Genomic DNA, 14,302 nt, shown 5'->3' with positions numbered 1-14,302 from the left:
CTTGTAAAGCTGCATATCTCGGCTGTCATGTCATCAAGCGCCGCTGAAGGCCGTCTCAATATGAAAGATCCTTGGAAGACAGCCTTTGTTTCGCGTCCTTCGTTTAACTCATTTTGAAGGATGCATCAAGTGTATCCTTTGCGTCCTTCAATTACCCACAATCCTTTGCACACATTCTAATTCATGAAAAAGAACTGAGAACAAATTCCATTTGAGAAGCACCCATCCAATCCACCTTTGTACTAGAGAGGCTGCTCACTGCAGAGCCAATAGGTGGAGCTTGATGTCCAGATTCCCCTCGCTGGACGTAATAGGTGTGTTAGACTTGAAGTGGAGCTGCGACGACGGATCGGTGTATGACATCAAGGTACTGCCAGAGCAATTCCAAAGTATACGGAGCCGTCTACTCTCCAATCGCAATCCAATCATACACCGGTCGGTCTGCGCAGCTTCGTTTCAAGTCGAACACTCCTAATGTGTGGAGGAGCTAGACGTTCCAACCACACCGTAACCCTATAACCCTATTGCTACATATAACTCCACCCATTAGGTCCACAGAGGTGGAGCTGGACTAGGTCAAGATCCACCCATTATGTCGGCGCCGCTTCAAGTTGAACACTATGCTGCTGAATATAACAGATGGATCCTTCGCGGCCTTGCCTAACCCAGAATTCATTCGGCGCCAGTGACAACAGGATTTATTTTTGAAAGACATTGCCAAATTACACTTTTAAATGTAAGTATTGGGTTTCAACTCAAAACAAAAGAAAACAACAACTTAAAAGTGGTTAAAATTTTGACCTATATCTTACTAAGATTTGATTATACTATTATATACAGAAATTAACCATGGTGAACATATTTAGACAGTTTGTGAACCCTGTTTTGTTTTCAGACAGTTTAATATAACTTTCAAAAAAGTCTAGTAGCTAGGCGACAAGAACAATTCTTGGTAGACTAGACAGACAGTCCCATTTAACAATGCTCGGTTCTGTCCGACCTTCGCTGCCTTCAAAGGATGCAGCCTCTGAATTGGGACACAGCTGAGCAGTAACACTTGTTTACCTAATTCCTACAGCTCACAACGCTTTGTGTGAACTTTGGGAGTAACTTGTAAACAGTTAAACTGTAAAAACAAACAAAAAAAAACCTGTTAAACTGTAAAAATAGTTTCGCTCTATGACCGCAATATAAGCATTTTCCTCCCATAATCTAAACCGCAGTATAGGCTCGTTAGGAAAAAAGTGGATAAAACAATGGAACTATTCTTGAAGCACTTTGAACTTGTAGATATCTGGTTAATAATTTTCTTCTTATGGCATTAAAGTACATGATGAGTCATGTCACCAGACACCAGCAATTTCGCAGGATTACACACCCTTTCAAGTTGGTACTCACTGCAGAGTCAAATGACGCTCCTCCTCTCTGGACGTCTAATGGGGTGGAGGGATAGAGTTCTGGGTAGCGTTAGGGTGTGGTTGGATATTTTAGCACCACCCATTAGGCCCAAATTACATTTGCTCCTCCTGTTTTAGATGTGGTTAAAAGCAATAAAAATACACTTTACAGTTCAAAAGTTTGTTGTCAGTAAGATTTAATAGAAAAATAAATTATATTATTTAGCACGGATGCATTAAATTGGTCAAGTGATAGTAGAGACATTTGTAACAAAAATCTATTTAAAATAAATGCAGTTCTTTTTTTTTTACTTTCTGTTCATCAAAGAATCCTGCAAAAGCAGTTTTCACAGAAATATCATGCAGCACAACTTAACATTGATAATAATAATAAGAAGAAATGTTTCTTGATCACCAAATCAGCATATTAGAATGGTTTCTGTAGGATCATGTGACACTGAAGACAGCTGCTGAAAATTCAGCTTTGCCATCACAGGAATATATTAACTTTAAAACGTATACATAAAAAAATAGAAAATAGTTATTTTAAATGGTAAATCAAAATATTGCAGTTTTTACTGTAGTTTTTGATCAAATAAATGTAGTCTTAGTAAACAAGGCTTTCAAAAACATTTTAAAAAATCCAATCAACCCCACACTTTTGAATTATACTGCATCTACGTATATATAAACTAAATAAAATGTTACAAGTGTTACAAAAACAGGAACTATGACAAAATAGCATTATCCAGAGGATAAGAAAATGAAAACTCACAACAAGAAAACAAATATAGTCTGACTTTTAATTATTATAATCTTATTCAAGCAAATATATGAACCCAAACTACATTTTGATTGGTAAAAAGAGTATAGTTTACAATTCAGAGCTTAACTTCAAACATCAGTGCAAAACTTCAGTCATTATTCAGTCATGGCCTTGGGAAGAAATGTACAACTGTAAGCCAAATGCTGTTGCATTATTATTATTATTATATGATCAAGTGTCTGCCTTCACGCATATATTATCATCAAAGAAAACAACGAACCAAAATGGAGTCGAATACAAAACCATTTGTATAAAACATTTATAAACAAACACATTTTTTTAAAAACCTCTTTGGAATAAAGATCCTCTATGTACATTTATATGGTCCTTGGACTCTACAAAATGACATATCCAGCCCAATACAGTGATTTAATCTTACGATTTTCTGTTAAGGTTAGTAAGCACATCCCTGCTGTTCAATTTTCTCCTCTGGAGCCACCGGCAGGATGACGTGAGAAATTCTGCTCCACAGTCCACTCAGTTTATCCACATCCATTTGATTAAACTTTGTAGATTTATCTGAGGAGACAAACTTCTGTTTTACATGGTCATGTACCATGTCCTCAACTGCACTCAGACTGGCCACTGGGTCTATTTCATGCACCGAAAGCATCACAGTGAAGACTAGGAAAACTTTTTTGTAAGCTGCATTCTCATGGTCACAGTAACGATAGAATATGAGCGTAGATCCAGGAGGGAGCTCCTCAAAACGGTGCACAACAGCTGCAGGTTTATCACCTTCAAACGCTTCCTTAAGCGCTTCATCAATCTCCAGCTTGACCTGATCACTGTCTTTTGCTTTTTTGGTGGACCCGTTGATTTCTAAGATTGAAGCGTTATGGAACCTGGAGTACGCCGTGGCTAAGCTTCGAGCAAGGCAGCCCAGCGTCGTTTCAGCCTGAAGGCCAGCAGTCAGAATTACACTGACCGGTTCAGTGGGGCTGACCGTCTCCAGGTGGCGCTTAAGATGTTTCCCACTCCTCTTCCAGAACACTGAACGCTGACTGGGAAAAAGTTTCTGTAAAGCAGCTATGTCCAGATCAAATTTCTCTATGGTTTCAGAATGGGACACATCAGTTTGACGCAAATGGAAGCATGGAAAATTCCGATAGGCCAAAAAGCTCAAAGCCAGGACTGTCAGTATCAGAAAACACCAAAGAAGCTTGCTCCTGTACCAGAACCAGCCTAGGAAAACATGCATAATAAAGCATAGTGAATGTGAGACAAATATGCTTGTTTAAACTATGTGGAATGGATTAAGGACACAAAAAATACCTCGAGAGGAAGACACTGGACTTGCTTTTGAGGTGACTGGTTTCTGCAAATTCTTCCATTCTTGAAGACAAAGTAAAGTAAAAGAATTATGATCTACAAATTCTTAAATATTAACCATTTTACTTTATTGGCTATTTTTCTTAATAGACTAAATTATGAATGTAAAAATGATTATAAATCTTAGAGAATACTAAGTGGCAAATACAAAACATATTTTTTTACCTTTGTTTTTGAGATGAGTGGTTGGTTTTGTAATGGGATGTGTAATTGTTGGGTAGACATTGATCATCCGGGGTGTAGATTGGTATCTGTTCCAGTTACCAGGACATGGGGCATCTAGTGATGGGATATAAACTTTAATCAACTAAAATTCATGAACAATTGTGACATATACATTAAGAATGTTAAGCATCATAATGTGCACTTTTACCAGTGAACAATTTGCTTACTCTAATATATATATATATAATTACAATATAAAGATTTTACAAACTTTTGGATTTCTCCGTTGTGGGGTTCTGATTCTGATATTTCAGGCTATTCTTATTTCTCATTAAGGCGTCTTGTTGGTTTTCCAGTGGTACAGCGCCCAAACTAAAGAGATCTGCAATGAAAAAGATACTTTGGAGTAAAATCAACTACAACTGACATATCTATGCATTTCAATGCAAATTAGTTGTAAACTGAAAGGTAATTTTCTTAATGATAACAAACCTCCAGATGTTGTGTTTGGTCTGTAATTTCTTGTTTGGGTTTTAGGTCTGTGTATTTCATGGTCCATATGTTTTTGATGAATGGGCATTCGGCTGCCCAGTATCTCGTCAGTTTTCAGATTTTCTCCACATGCATAGGCAGGATGCTTGTCTACTGTCCCAGGCTGGGCTGAGGAATCCACTGAAGAAATATAGCACCACCTGTTTAATATTATTTGACATAACACTTATGCTTGTTTCTCAAATAGCATCTTACCTTTCAAACCGGGCTCATTGTCCTGCTCAGCCTCCTCATCTGAGTTCATGTCTTGATCCTGGTCTTCATCCTCACCCATCTCCACATCTGCTTCATCTGTGCGTTTAAATCCATCACCTCTCTCATTTATATCTCTTGCCTTCTCTGTCTCTTCAAGCTTTTTCTTCTTAACAGAGGATTCTGCGTTGGTTTAATATAAATGAGTACAAACATTAGAATAACAAATATGGTTTGCCCGAGAAACAAAATGTTAGACAATTTATTTTTTTTTCATTTAATTTGACGTACCATCATCATCCCCTTTCTCGAGGCTCTTGGACTTTTTGGATCCATTGACAGTACTGGATGCACCATCATCTTCCCTTATTTGCCAGGTTCTTTTTAGTTGGGGTCTGGGTTTAAGATCAGCACTGTATAAAGCTAAGATAGAGGACATGGTTAAAAGCAAGTATAAAGAATGTGGGCTCAGAACGATTTTTTTTAAATAGAAAAATGTATTCTATTATTTGGCATGGATGCATTAAATTGGTCAATATAAAGATTTTACAAACTTTTGGCTTTCTTCGTTGTGGTATTCTGATATTTCAGGCTATTCTTATTTCTCATTGAGGTGTCTTGTTGGTTTTCCAGTGGTAAAGCACCCAAACTAGAGGGATCTGCAATGAAAAAAGAAATACTTGTGAGTAAAATGAACTACAACTGACACATCTATGCATTTCAATGCAAATGAGTTGGAAACTGAAAGGTATTTTCTTAATGATAACAAACCTCCAAATGTTGTGTTTGGTCTGTAATTTTTTGTTTGGGTTTTAGGGCTGTGTATTTCATGGTCCACAGGTTTTTGAGGAATGGACATTCGGCTGCCCAGTAAAAAAATATAAAGCTAAAGCCAAGATAAAGCTAAGATAGAGGACGAACCGAGAAATTATCTTACAGAAATAACAACAAACGACAAGTTTTTGTTAAGTAACGTTAGCCCACTTTGTGCATTAGCGGAAACTGACACAGAGACAACCGATTTTGACGGGATAATTTTAAACAGACATATCAACAACTGCACATTGTGATCTTCAATAATAGCCTTATAAGAAATGTTAATGAAATGTTTACACTAAACTTGTTGAGAATATATTAGAATTATATAACTAATAGCTAATTAGCTTATATGCTCAAGCTAACCAGTGGATATTTGAACAATTTCGCCTAGTTAGCGAATCCAAACTATATAATTCTAAATAACTTATGTTTTACATAGAGAGAGAGAGAGAGAAGCTTTGGAAGAACAGTTTTGCTCCGTTTTATAAAGAGCATTCCGAGGTGCACAAACGTAAGAGACAATCTGAACGCAAATTGCGAAGCTTTACGTTATAATTTAAAACCTGTAATAAACTTGATGTAAGCTGTAATAAACTTGATGTACGGAGACAATGACCTTGAAATAATTAGATTAGCATTTTATTGATAATAAAAAATACTGTAAAGATAGAGGACTGAGCCCAGAATGTAAACTCAAACAGCAAGTTTTACTAAGCAACGTTAGACTGTTTACTTAACAGCACACTGGCGATGAAACCCCTAACATAAAATATATAATATATATTTACCGTGCATTACGGTATCGTTCTTTTGGCATTAGATAATATTTATTGAAGGTAAGTAGCATTTGGCTCAATTTACTTTTCTGTAGTATTGAAGTCACGTTAAGAGTTTTATAAAGTCAAACCTGTCTTAGATGAAGTTCTGGCGCTTCTTCTCCTAATTGTAGTTCCATCTTCTTTAGAAACACCCGAATCCATTTGTTTTATATCACACACTTCTTTTGACAAACTTTTTACTTTTCCTATGCAGCTGAAACCGGAAAGCGGAACATGAAGGATGCTTTTCGTCGGAGCGACTTTAGTGGAACACAACTTAACTCCCGGAAATAGTTCACAATTATAGTTACTTTCATTTCACAAATGCGCCAGTAGGTCCACAGCATTCATTGGTCTTAATTTCTGCTTTATCTGTAATCCGTCACAAGCGTGTCAAAGGAAGCACATGGCAGATTAATTTATTAAGGCACGTTTATTTTATCTAATACAGCTTAGATTAAATACTTTTTGAGTAGGAAAACCTCAACAATTCATCAAATATATTACACGTTCATCCATGGTCAACCAGATTTACAGATTAAAAATAACTTTAATGTAAGACATAATTTAAATACAAAAAGATCTACTTGAAAGCAAAGAAAATCAATACAAATGGGAAAATTACTTCGTTTTATCCTTCTATAAAATGTCAATCTGAAAAGTTATTATTTAGTGTGAAAGAAAGAAAATTGTGAGGACCATCATTCATACAGCAGCACATACAAATATGAATCTTTACATTTTAAGTATGAGCCCTCATTTGTGAGGCAACACATGAGTATAACATTTAAAGTCGTAATTAAAAAATAATAATTCTTATAACTATTTCAAAATGATTTACCACAGTCCCCACCACAGCCCTGTTGTTCAATTTTCTCTTCTGCAGCCACAGGCAAGATAAGATGTGAAATTCTGCTCCACAGTCCACTCAGTTTGTCCACATCCATTTGATTAAACGTAGCTAACTTGTCTGAGGAGACAAACTTCTGTTTTACGTGCTCTTGAACCATCTCCTCAACTCTCCCTAGACTGACATTGGATGGCACTTCCACTTCTGTATCAAGCATTACAGTAAAGGCCAGGAAGACGTTCTTATAAGCCGCATTCTCATGGTCACAGTATCGGTAAAAGATGAGAGTGGATCCAGGAGGGAGCTCCTCAAATCTGTGGATTACCGCTGCAAACTTTTTACCCTCAAAGGCATTTCTCAACTCACTATCAATGTCCAGCTTGACCTGATCACTGTCTTGTGACGCTTTGTTTTTTCCATCAATGTTCAGAACTGATGAGTTACGAGCAGTGGAAAAAGCATGAGCCAAGCATTGAGCCAGACAACCAAGTGTCCTTTCAGCCCTGTGACCAGACGTTAGAATGAGGCTGACGGGTTCTGTGGGCTGCTCAGTTTTTAGGTGGCGTCTGAGATGAATCAGACTCCTCCTCCAGAGTTCTGGCCGCTGATTTGGAAAGCTAGTCTTAAGTTTTTCCATTTCCTGATTGAACACATCCACCACATTAATCTCTTCAGGTACAGGTGGAGTTGAGTCAGAAAAATATATTTTACCACAAACCACAGATGCAAGAATGACAACAACAGCATAAATCCCAAACAGTTCTGTAGGAAAAAAAATATTAGAGTGATATTATTGGCTGCTTCTCTGCGATAATCATTCGACAGTCATTGTTCATAATGGTAAAGACTTTTTTTAGTCAAGTAATTTCTTTATAGACTGGAGAGAACAACTCACTGCCATTTCCTCCAACTCTCGTCTGTGGTTGGCCTTCTTGTAGAAATCCAGAAGACTTATGTTGTAGTGACTCTAAATGTAAAAAGCAAGGCAACAGCTTTTAAATGTAAGAACAAAATACCAATTTTCAAATTGCAACAATTCACCTAATCTATAAAAATTTGATTACAAAATGTACATTTATAATATGGCAATGGCATAATACAGGAGAATCACAAAGTGGTAATTCACTGGTGACAAGATGGGCTTTTAATAAAGCCTGGCTATCTATGCAGTAGAATCACACAATATATATATTTTTGGGATATTGGTGCTACATGATTCCCTTTGGTCAAAAACTTAAAACACTCATAATACACTTTTAAATGTGGCGCTGCCCCTCTGTCGATTCAACTGTTCATGGACAGGAACACAAAAATGCAGAAGGTCCACCGGTAGTTTTAACAAAAGCCCTGGAGCTGTTGAAAGTCTGCCAGATGACACAAAATTATACATTTTGCATCATGCGGCAAACTTTTGCAGACAAATAAACGGATATCCGAGAGCAGGTAACATGGAGAAAGAGTACACATTGTTAATTTACATAATACTACTGACATTGTAACATTACAAAGCTGGTTGAAAATCTGTGAACTTATTTAAGCTGACTACTCAAATAGTATTTTACCTTCCAAACTGAGTGGAGGTTCCTTCTCAGCTTCTGCATCCTTATTTTCTTCATTTATGTCTTTAAATCCATCACCTCTCTCATTTTTATCTCTTGCCTTCTCTGTTTCTTTAGAAGTTTTAGTCTCTGAAGTAGCCACAATTCTGTTGTCTATAAGAAAATATTAAATACTGAATATTGAATACTAAAATCACACAAAATAAAAAGTTAATACATGACCTTTAACTCCCTGCATTTTTATACTTACCGGTTTAGAGACCATTATGACAAGCATTAATTCTGTTTGCTATACAACTGCTTATAAATGATAAAAAACACACATTGATAGCAAACAAATGCAGTAATCTGCTTCATTCTAAGAAAAAATACCTCTTTCTCTCTTCCCACTGTTATTGACGTTCTCTTTATCCTCTTCTACTGTAGATACAGGTTCAGTGTGAGGGACAGTCCCGGTCCGAGCATCCTCTTTTTTCTCTTTATCCTCTTGTACTGTAGATCCAGGTTCAGTGTGAGGGACACTCCCGGTCCGAGCATCCTCTTTTTTCTCTTTATCCTCTTTTACTGTAGATACATGTTCAGTGTGAGGGACAGTCCCGGTCCGAGCATCCTCTTTTTTCTCTTTATCCTCTTGTACTGTAGATCCAGGTTCAGTGTGAGGGACAGTCCCGGTCCGAGCATCCTCTTTTTTCTCTTTATCCTCTTCTACTGTAGATACAGGTTCAGTGTGAGGGACAGTCTCGGTCCGAGCATCCTCTTTTTTCTCTTTATCCTCTTTTACTGTAGATACAGGTTCAGTGTGAGGGACAGTCCCGGTCCGAGCATCCTCTTTTTTCTCTTTATCCTCTTTTACTGTAGATACAGGTTCAGTGTGAGGGACAGTCTCGGTCCGAGCATCCTCTTTTTTCTCTTTATCCTCTTTTACTGTAGATACAGGTTCAGTGTGAGGGACAGTCCCGGTCCGAGCATCCTCTTTTTTCTCTTTATCCTCTTTTACTGTAGATACAGGTTCAGTGTGAGGGACAGTCTCGGTCCGAGCATCCTCTTTTTTCTCTTTATCCTCTTTTACTGTAGATACAGGTTCAGTGTGAGGGACAGTCTCGGTCCGAGCATCCTCTTTTTTCTCTTTATCCTCTTTTACTGTAGATACAGGTTCAGTGTGAGGGACAGTCCCGGTCCGAGCATCCTCTTTTTTCTCTTTATCCTCTTTTACTGTAGATACAGGTTCAGTGTGAGGGACAGTCTCGGTCCGAGCATCCTCTTTTTTCTCTTTATCCTCTTTTACTGTAGATACAGGTTCAGTGTGAGGGACAGTCCCGGTCCGAGCATCCTCTTTTTTCTCTTTATCCTCTTTTACTGTAGATACAGGTTCAGTGTGAGGGACAGTCCCGGTCCGAGCATCCTCTTTTTTCTCTTTATCCTCTTTTACTGTAGATACAGGTTCAGTGTGAGGGACAGTCCCGGTCCGAGCATCCTCTTTTTTCTCTTTATCCTCTTCTACTGTAGATACAGGTTCAGTGTGAGGGACAGTCTCGGTCCGAGCATCCTCTTTTTTCTCTTTACCCTCTTCTACTGTAGATACAGGTTCAGTGTGAGGGACAGTCCCGGTCCGATCATCCTCTTTTTTCTCTTTATCCTCTTTTACTGTAGATACAGGTTCAGTGTGAGGGACAGTCCCGGTCCGAGCATCCTCTTTTTTCTCTTTACCCTCTTCTACTGTAGATCCAGGTTCAGTGTGAGGGACAGTCCCGGTCTGAGTACTGAGTACTTTTGTGATACAACAAAAAGTATATAGTGTCGTGTGCATAACTGAGCGTAAACAGCACTATAAAACATTACAACAAATATTAAATCTGTATTAGTGCCACACTTATTTTTTCTTTATATATATACACTACCGTTCAAAGGTTTGGGATCAGTAAGATTTTTAATGTTTTTAAAAGAAGTATCTTCTGCTCACCAAGGCTGCATTTATTTGATTAAAAATACAAACAAAAACAGTAATATTGTGAAATATTATTCCAATTTAAAACTGCTGTTTTCTATGTGAATATACAGTAAAGTTTAATTTATTCCTGTGATCAAAGCTGAATTTTCAGCATCATTACTCCAGTCTTCAGTGTCACATGATCCTTCAGAAATCAGTCTAATATGATGATTTGATGCTCAAGAAACATTTCTTATTATTATCAGTGTTGAAAACAGTTATTTACATTTTTATTTCATGATGCTATGATGAATAGAAAGTTCAAAAGAACAGCATTTATCTGAAATCTAAAGCTTTTGTAACATTAAACACTACCGTTCAAAAGTTTGGGGTCAGTAAGAATTCTAATTTTATTTTTGGGGGAAAGAAATAAAATAAATCAATATTTTTATTCATCAAGGATGAGTTAAACTGATCAAAAGTTACAGTAAAGACATTTATAATGTTAGAAAATATTCTATTTTAAATAAATGCTGTTCTTTTGAACTTTCTATTCATCAAAGAATTTTGAAAAAAATTTGTACACAACTGTTTTCAACATTGATAATAATAATGAATGTTTCTTGAGCATCAAATCATCATATTAGAATGATTTCTGAAGGATCATGTGACACTGAAGACTGGAGTAATGATGCTGAAAATTCAGCTTTGATAACAGGAATAAATTACAGTTTAAAATATATTAAAATAGAAAACAGTAATTTTAATTTTAAATATTTCACAATATTACTGTTTTTTTGTATTGTTTTTTTTTAATCAAATAAATGCAGCCTTGGTGAGCAGAAGATACTTCTTTTAAAAACATAAAAAAATCTTACTGACCCCAAACCTTTGAACGGTAGTGTATATATATATATACATATGCATACATATAACATTTTTATTCATGTAAAAAAAATGATATGACATACTGCAGGCAAAATACCTTTGTTTATCTCAACAAGAAATTCAAAACGTACAATAATATCACTCAAAATTAAAGTTAATACTTGACTTCTGACTCACTGCATTCTTGTATTTCCCAGTGCCAAGACCATTATGAAAACCAAACTTACCATCCTTTACTTTACCTCCAGTCTCTGGAGAACAATCAGAAGACGAGTCAACATCTGTAAAGTAGCAGTAGAAGAGCAGTTTTAGCTATTTATTCAAACTTTCTGATTCCTAACCTGATTCCAATCCAATTCCAATTAAAAGTCTTTAGTGTTGTGTGCAATAACTGAGCATAAACACCGCTATAAACCGTTATGACATTAAATCTGTAATGGTTGAATTCATACACTTACGTACTATATATTTTTGTTGTATGACAAAGACAACGTTACACAACAATGATATGAAATGCAGTTTAAAACACACACACACTCTCTCATTCTCTGGCACACTGATCTGCGGTCCAGAAGAAGCAGTATATGATGGTTTCACAGCGCAAGTGTGAGCGGAGCGTCAGCGGATAAAAAAAAAAAATTCCAGTGAAATAGCCTAATTTATCTTAACAATAAATGTGAAATGTACAACTAATATCACATAAAATTAAAGTTAATACTTGACCTCTAAATGCCAACATTTTTATATTTCCCTGTTCAGAGAATATTTTGACAAGCATTAATTATGTTTGAAATCCAGATGTACCACTCTCTTTGGGTGCATTATCTGGAAATGCACTATACAAAGAAGGACTACATATAGCACTGTAAACTCCCTCTGTTAATCAATGATATGATGTGATGTAAAAATGCAACTCACTCTCATTCTCTGCAACTCTGATCTGTGGTTGGTTGTCTTGTGCAGAAGAGGCGGTATGTTGTATCGATTCTTAATGCAAACACAGTCAAAAGCTTTTAAATGTAAAGATTAAACCACTTTTCAAATTGCTAAAACATTTCTCTAGAATCTATAGAAATTAGATTCCTAAATGTTGCTTAGTGTCTAGAAGGTTGCCCAGTCTCCTCTGTCAGATAAGGGAACAGCATATTGCATCAAATCTGTGGAATTACTTAAATCCCTAAAAACCACTTGAACAAACATAAATAATTCTATCATGAAGATTGTGATAATAAAAGTTTGACTTCATGCAACACATCACTTACCACCCTCTACTGTAGTTTTATCATCTGACAAAGAACCACTAGATGCATCAGTCACTTCAGATGTTAATTCTGCATTTGAAAAGAGGAAAGGAGCAGTTCAGGGTTTTAAAGACCCATTAAATTATTTGAGCACAGTTTTCATTCTTTCTTTCTTGTTTCCTATTGTTGTGTTTTCATGCACTGGTCAATTTTGAGATTTTGGGCTATTTTGCTTCCATAATATGTCTTCTTTCAGGCTAGCGGAAAGAAAACATCCAAAATACACATCCAAGTGTTTATTTTAGTACACTTTATTTATTTGCATCTCTGGATTTCAATTATATTACCTTTAAAGGCCGTTTTCTCAAGATTTTTTTCCAGAATTCTCCTCTAAAGTAGCACTTACATACATTAAACTTTACAATCATGTTCCTATCTATATTCTTAAGGTCATACATCATTTGCCTGATTTATATAACATTTTATTCATTAAAAACAGTATCTTTATTCTGGTGATGACAGTATCTTTTTCCTGGCTGTTGACAGTATCTTAAATCTAAAACATTTAATATGTTGGCAAAATGAAACAAGTTATGGACATGTATGCAGATTAGTCCATTTTTTAAATTAGCATAAAACCATTTTATATATTTACCACTGTCGACTTCGTTTGCCATTGCTCTTGCACAAATGCCTCCTTTATCAATGAGTTGTGTTAAAGCAGGGAATTTGAAATGGACCTGAATGTAGAAACAACACCACATAAACAAACTTATAAACCACAAATGATCCAGTGACATGAAAATACAGACAGATAATAAGATAGTAGAAAATAAACTGAAATACAGCAAACACAGTTGCTAAAAATCAATGTTGACACGTACAACAAAAACCTCTGAAACTTGTTCTTATAGTCTGAAAAACATACTCACCAATTATCTAGCTGGCATAAAACAGATAATATGTTGGATTTTGCCCTATGTTCCGGACAACTCACATTTTCCAAATGCGACTGCGCCAATGTGGTTCCGGGTATCGCTAGGAACTGTTTGACTTTGTGAATTGTTTCCTTCGGAAGTTTTCTGAAGAGGGACATCATGTGCGCAATAATAATAAATAAATAAATATTGTTTAAATATCTTCAAGTAACAAAGAGGAATTATTAATTGTTAAACAGACCCATAATAAACCAAGCAGCATACACTGAAAGCAAAACGATATCTTAAATAAATAAACTTACAAATAATAAAATTCCATAAACTCTACAGGGCTTAATCAAGTCACTCACAAACCAAAGTTTTTCTAACAGTTTCAATTATTTAATGGCATTCTTATTTTTCATAAAGCTTAATCCACAAAAAAACTATTTAGACATATTTAGAACCAATTGGGTCTTCGTAAATTTAGCTAACTAAGTATGCAGTTTACAATACACTTTATTTTCTTAAACAAAATATAATCACTTCATTTAATACAATCCAAAAATCTTATATTCCTTTCTATGTAAAATGTTTTTAATTATTTTCATAGTTTTGTTTATGCATGCCTTGTTCATAACCTAAGAGACAATTTCTGACAGTTTTTCTTTTAAGACACTCCTCCTCAAGTGCACACATTATGCATCCATGTTTCAGCAATCTAGTAGAATGCACACTGATTCCAGTGGCATTGTTTTAATCTTATCTTTATTTAAGTGAGGAATAAATAGAATTGAATGAAATTGTAGAACACACTTT

The 14,302-nt window shown here is 35.9% G+C and overlaps 2 protein-coding genes across 2 annotated transcripts; both read right to left on the bottom strand.

Moving 5' to 3' along the window:
• Nucleotides 1-2,186: 2,186 nt before the first annotated feature.
• LOC311065823 (torsin-1A-interacting protein 1) lies at nt 2,187-6,368 on the bottom strand. The gene is made up of 9 exons (XM_084086597.1): nt 6,191-6,368; nt 5,019-5,123; nt 4,756-4,887; nt 4,468-4,647; nt 4,213-4,392; nt 3,992-4,102; nt 3,721-3,834; nt 3,499-3,558; nt 2,187-3,408 (listed from the first exon to the last, which is right to left on the bottom strand). Exons 1-9 carry the CDS (start codon nt 6,261-6,263, stop codon nt 2,618-2,620), a joined length of 1,746 nt encoding a protein of 581 aa, XP_083942723.1. The 5' UTR covers nt 6,264-6,368; the 3' UTR covers nt 2,187-2,617.
• Nucleotides 6,369-6,515: 147 nt separating this feature from the next.
• LOC311065822 (uncharacterized protein) lies at nt 6,516-13,616 on the bottom strand. Its single transcript, XM_084086596.1, has 9 exons — nt 13,499-13,616; nt 13,222-13,306; nt 12,588-12,656; nt 12,244-12,312; nt 11,553-11,606; nt 8,883-10,277; nt 8,514-8,663; nt 7,847-7,918; nt 6,516-7,713 (listed from the first exon to the last, which is right to left on the bottom strand). Exons 2-9 carry the CDS (start codon nt 13,241-13,243, stop codon nt 6,929-6,931), a joined length of 2,616 nt encoding a protein of 871 aa, XP_083942722.1. The 5' UTR covers nt 13,244-13,306; nt 13,499-13,616; the 3' UTR covers nt 6,516-6,928.
• Nucleotides 13,617-14,302: the final 686 nt, after the last annotated feature.

The sequence above is a fragment of the Abramis brama genome (genome assembly GCF_963993115.1).
Source record: "Abramis brama genome assembly, chromosome: 16".
Taxonomy (NCBI): domain Eukaryota; kingdom Metazoa; phylum Chordata; class Actinopteri; order Cypriniformes; family Leuciscidae; genus Abramis; species Abramis brama.
This window is presented reverse-complemented; position numbering and strand designations above follow the sequence as displayed.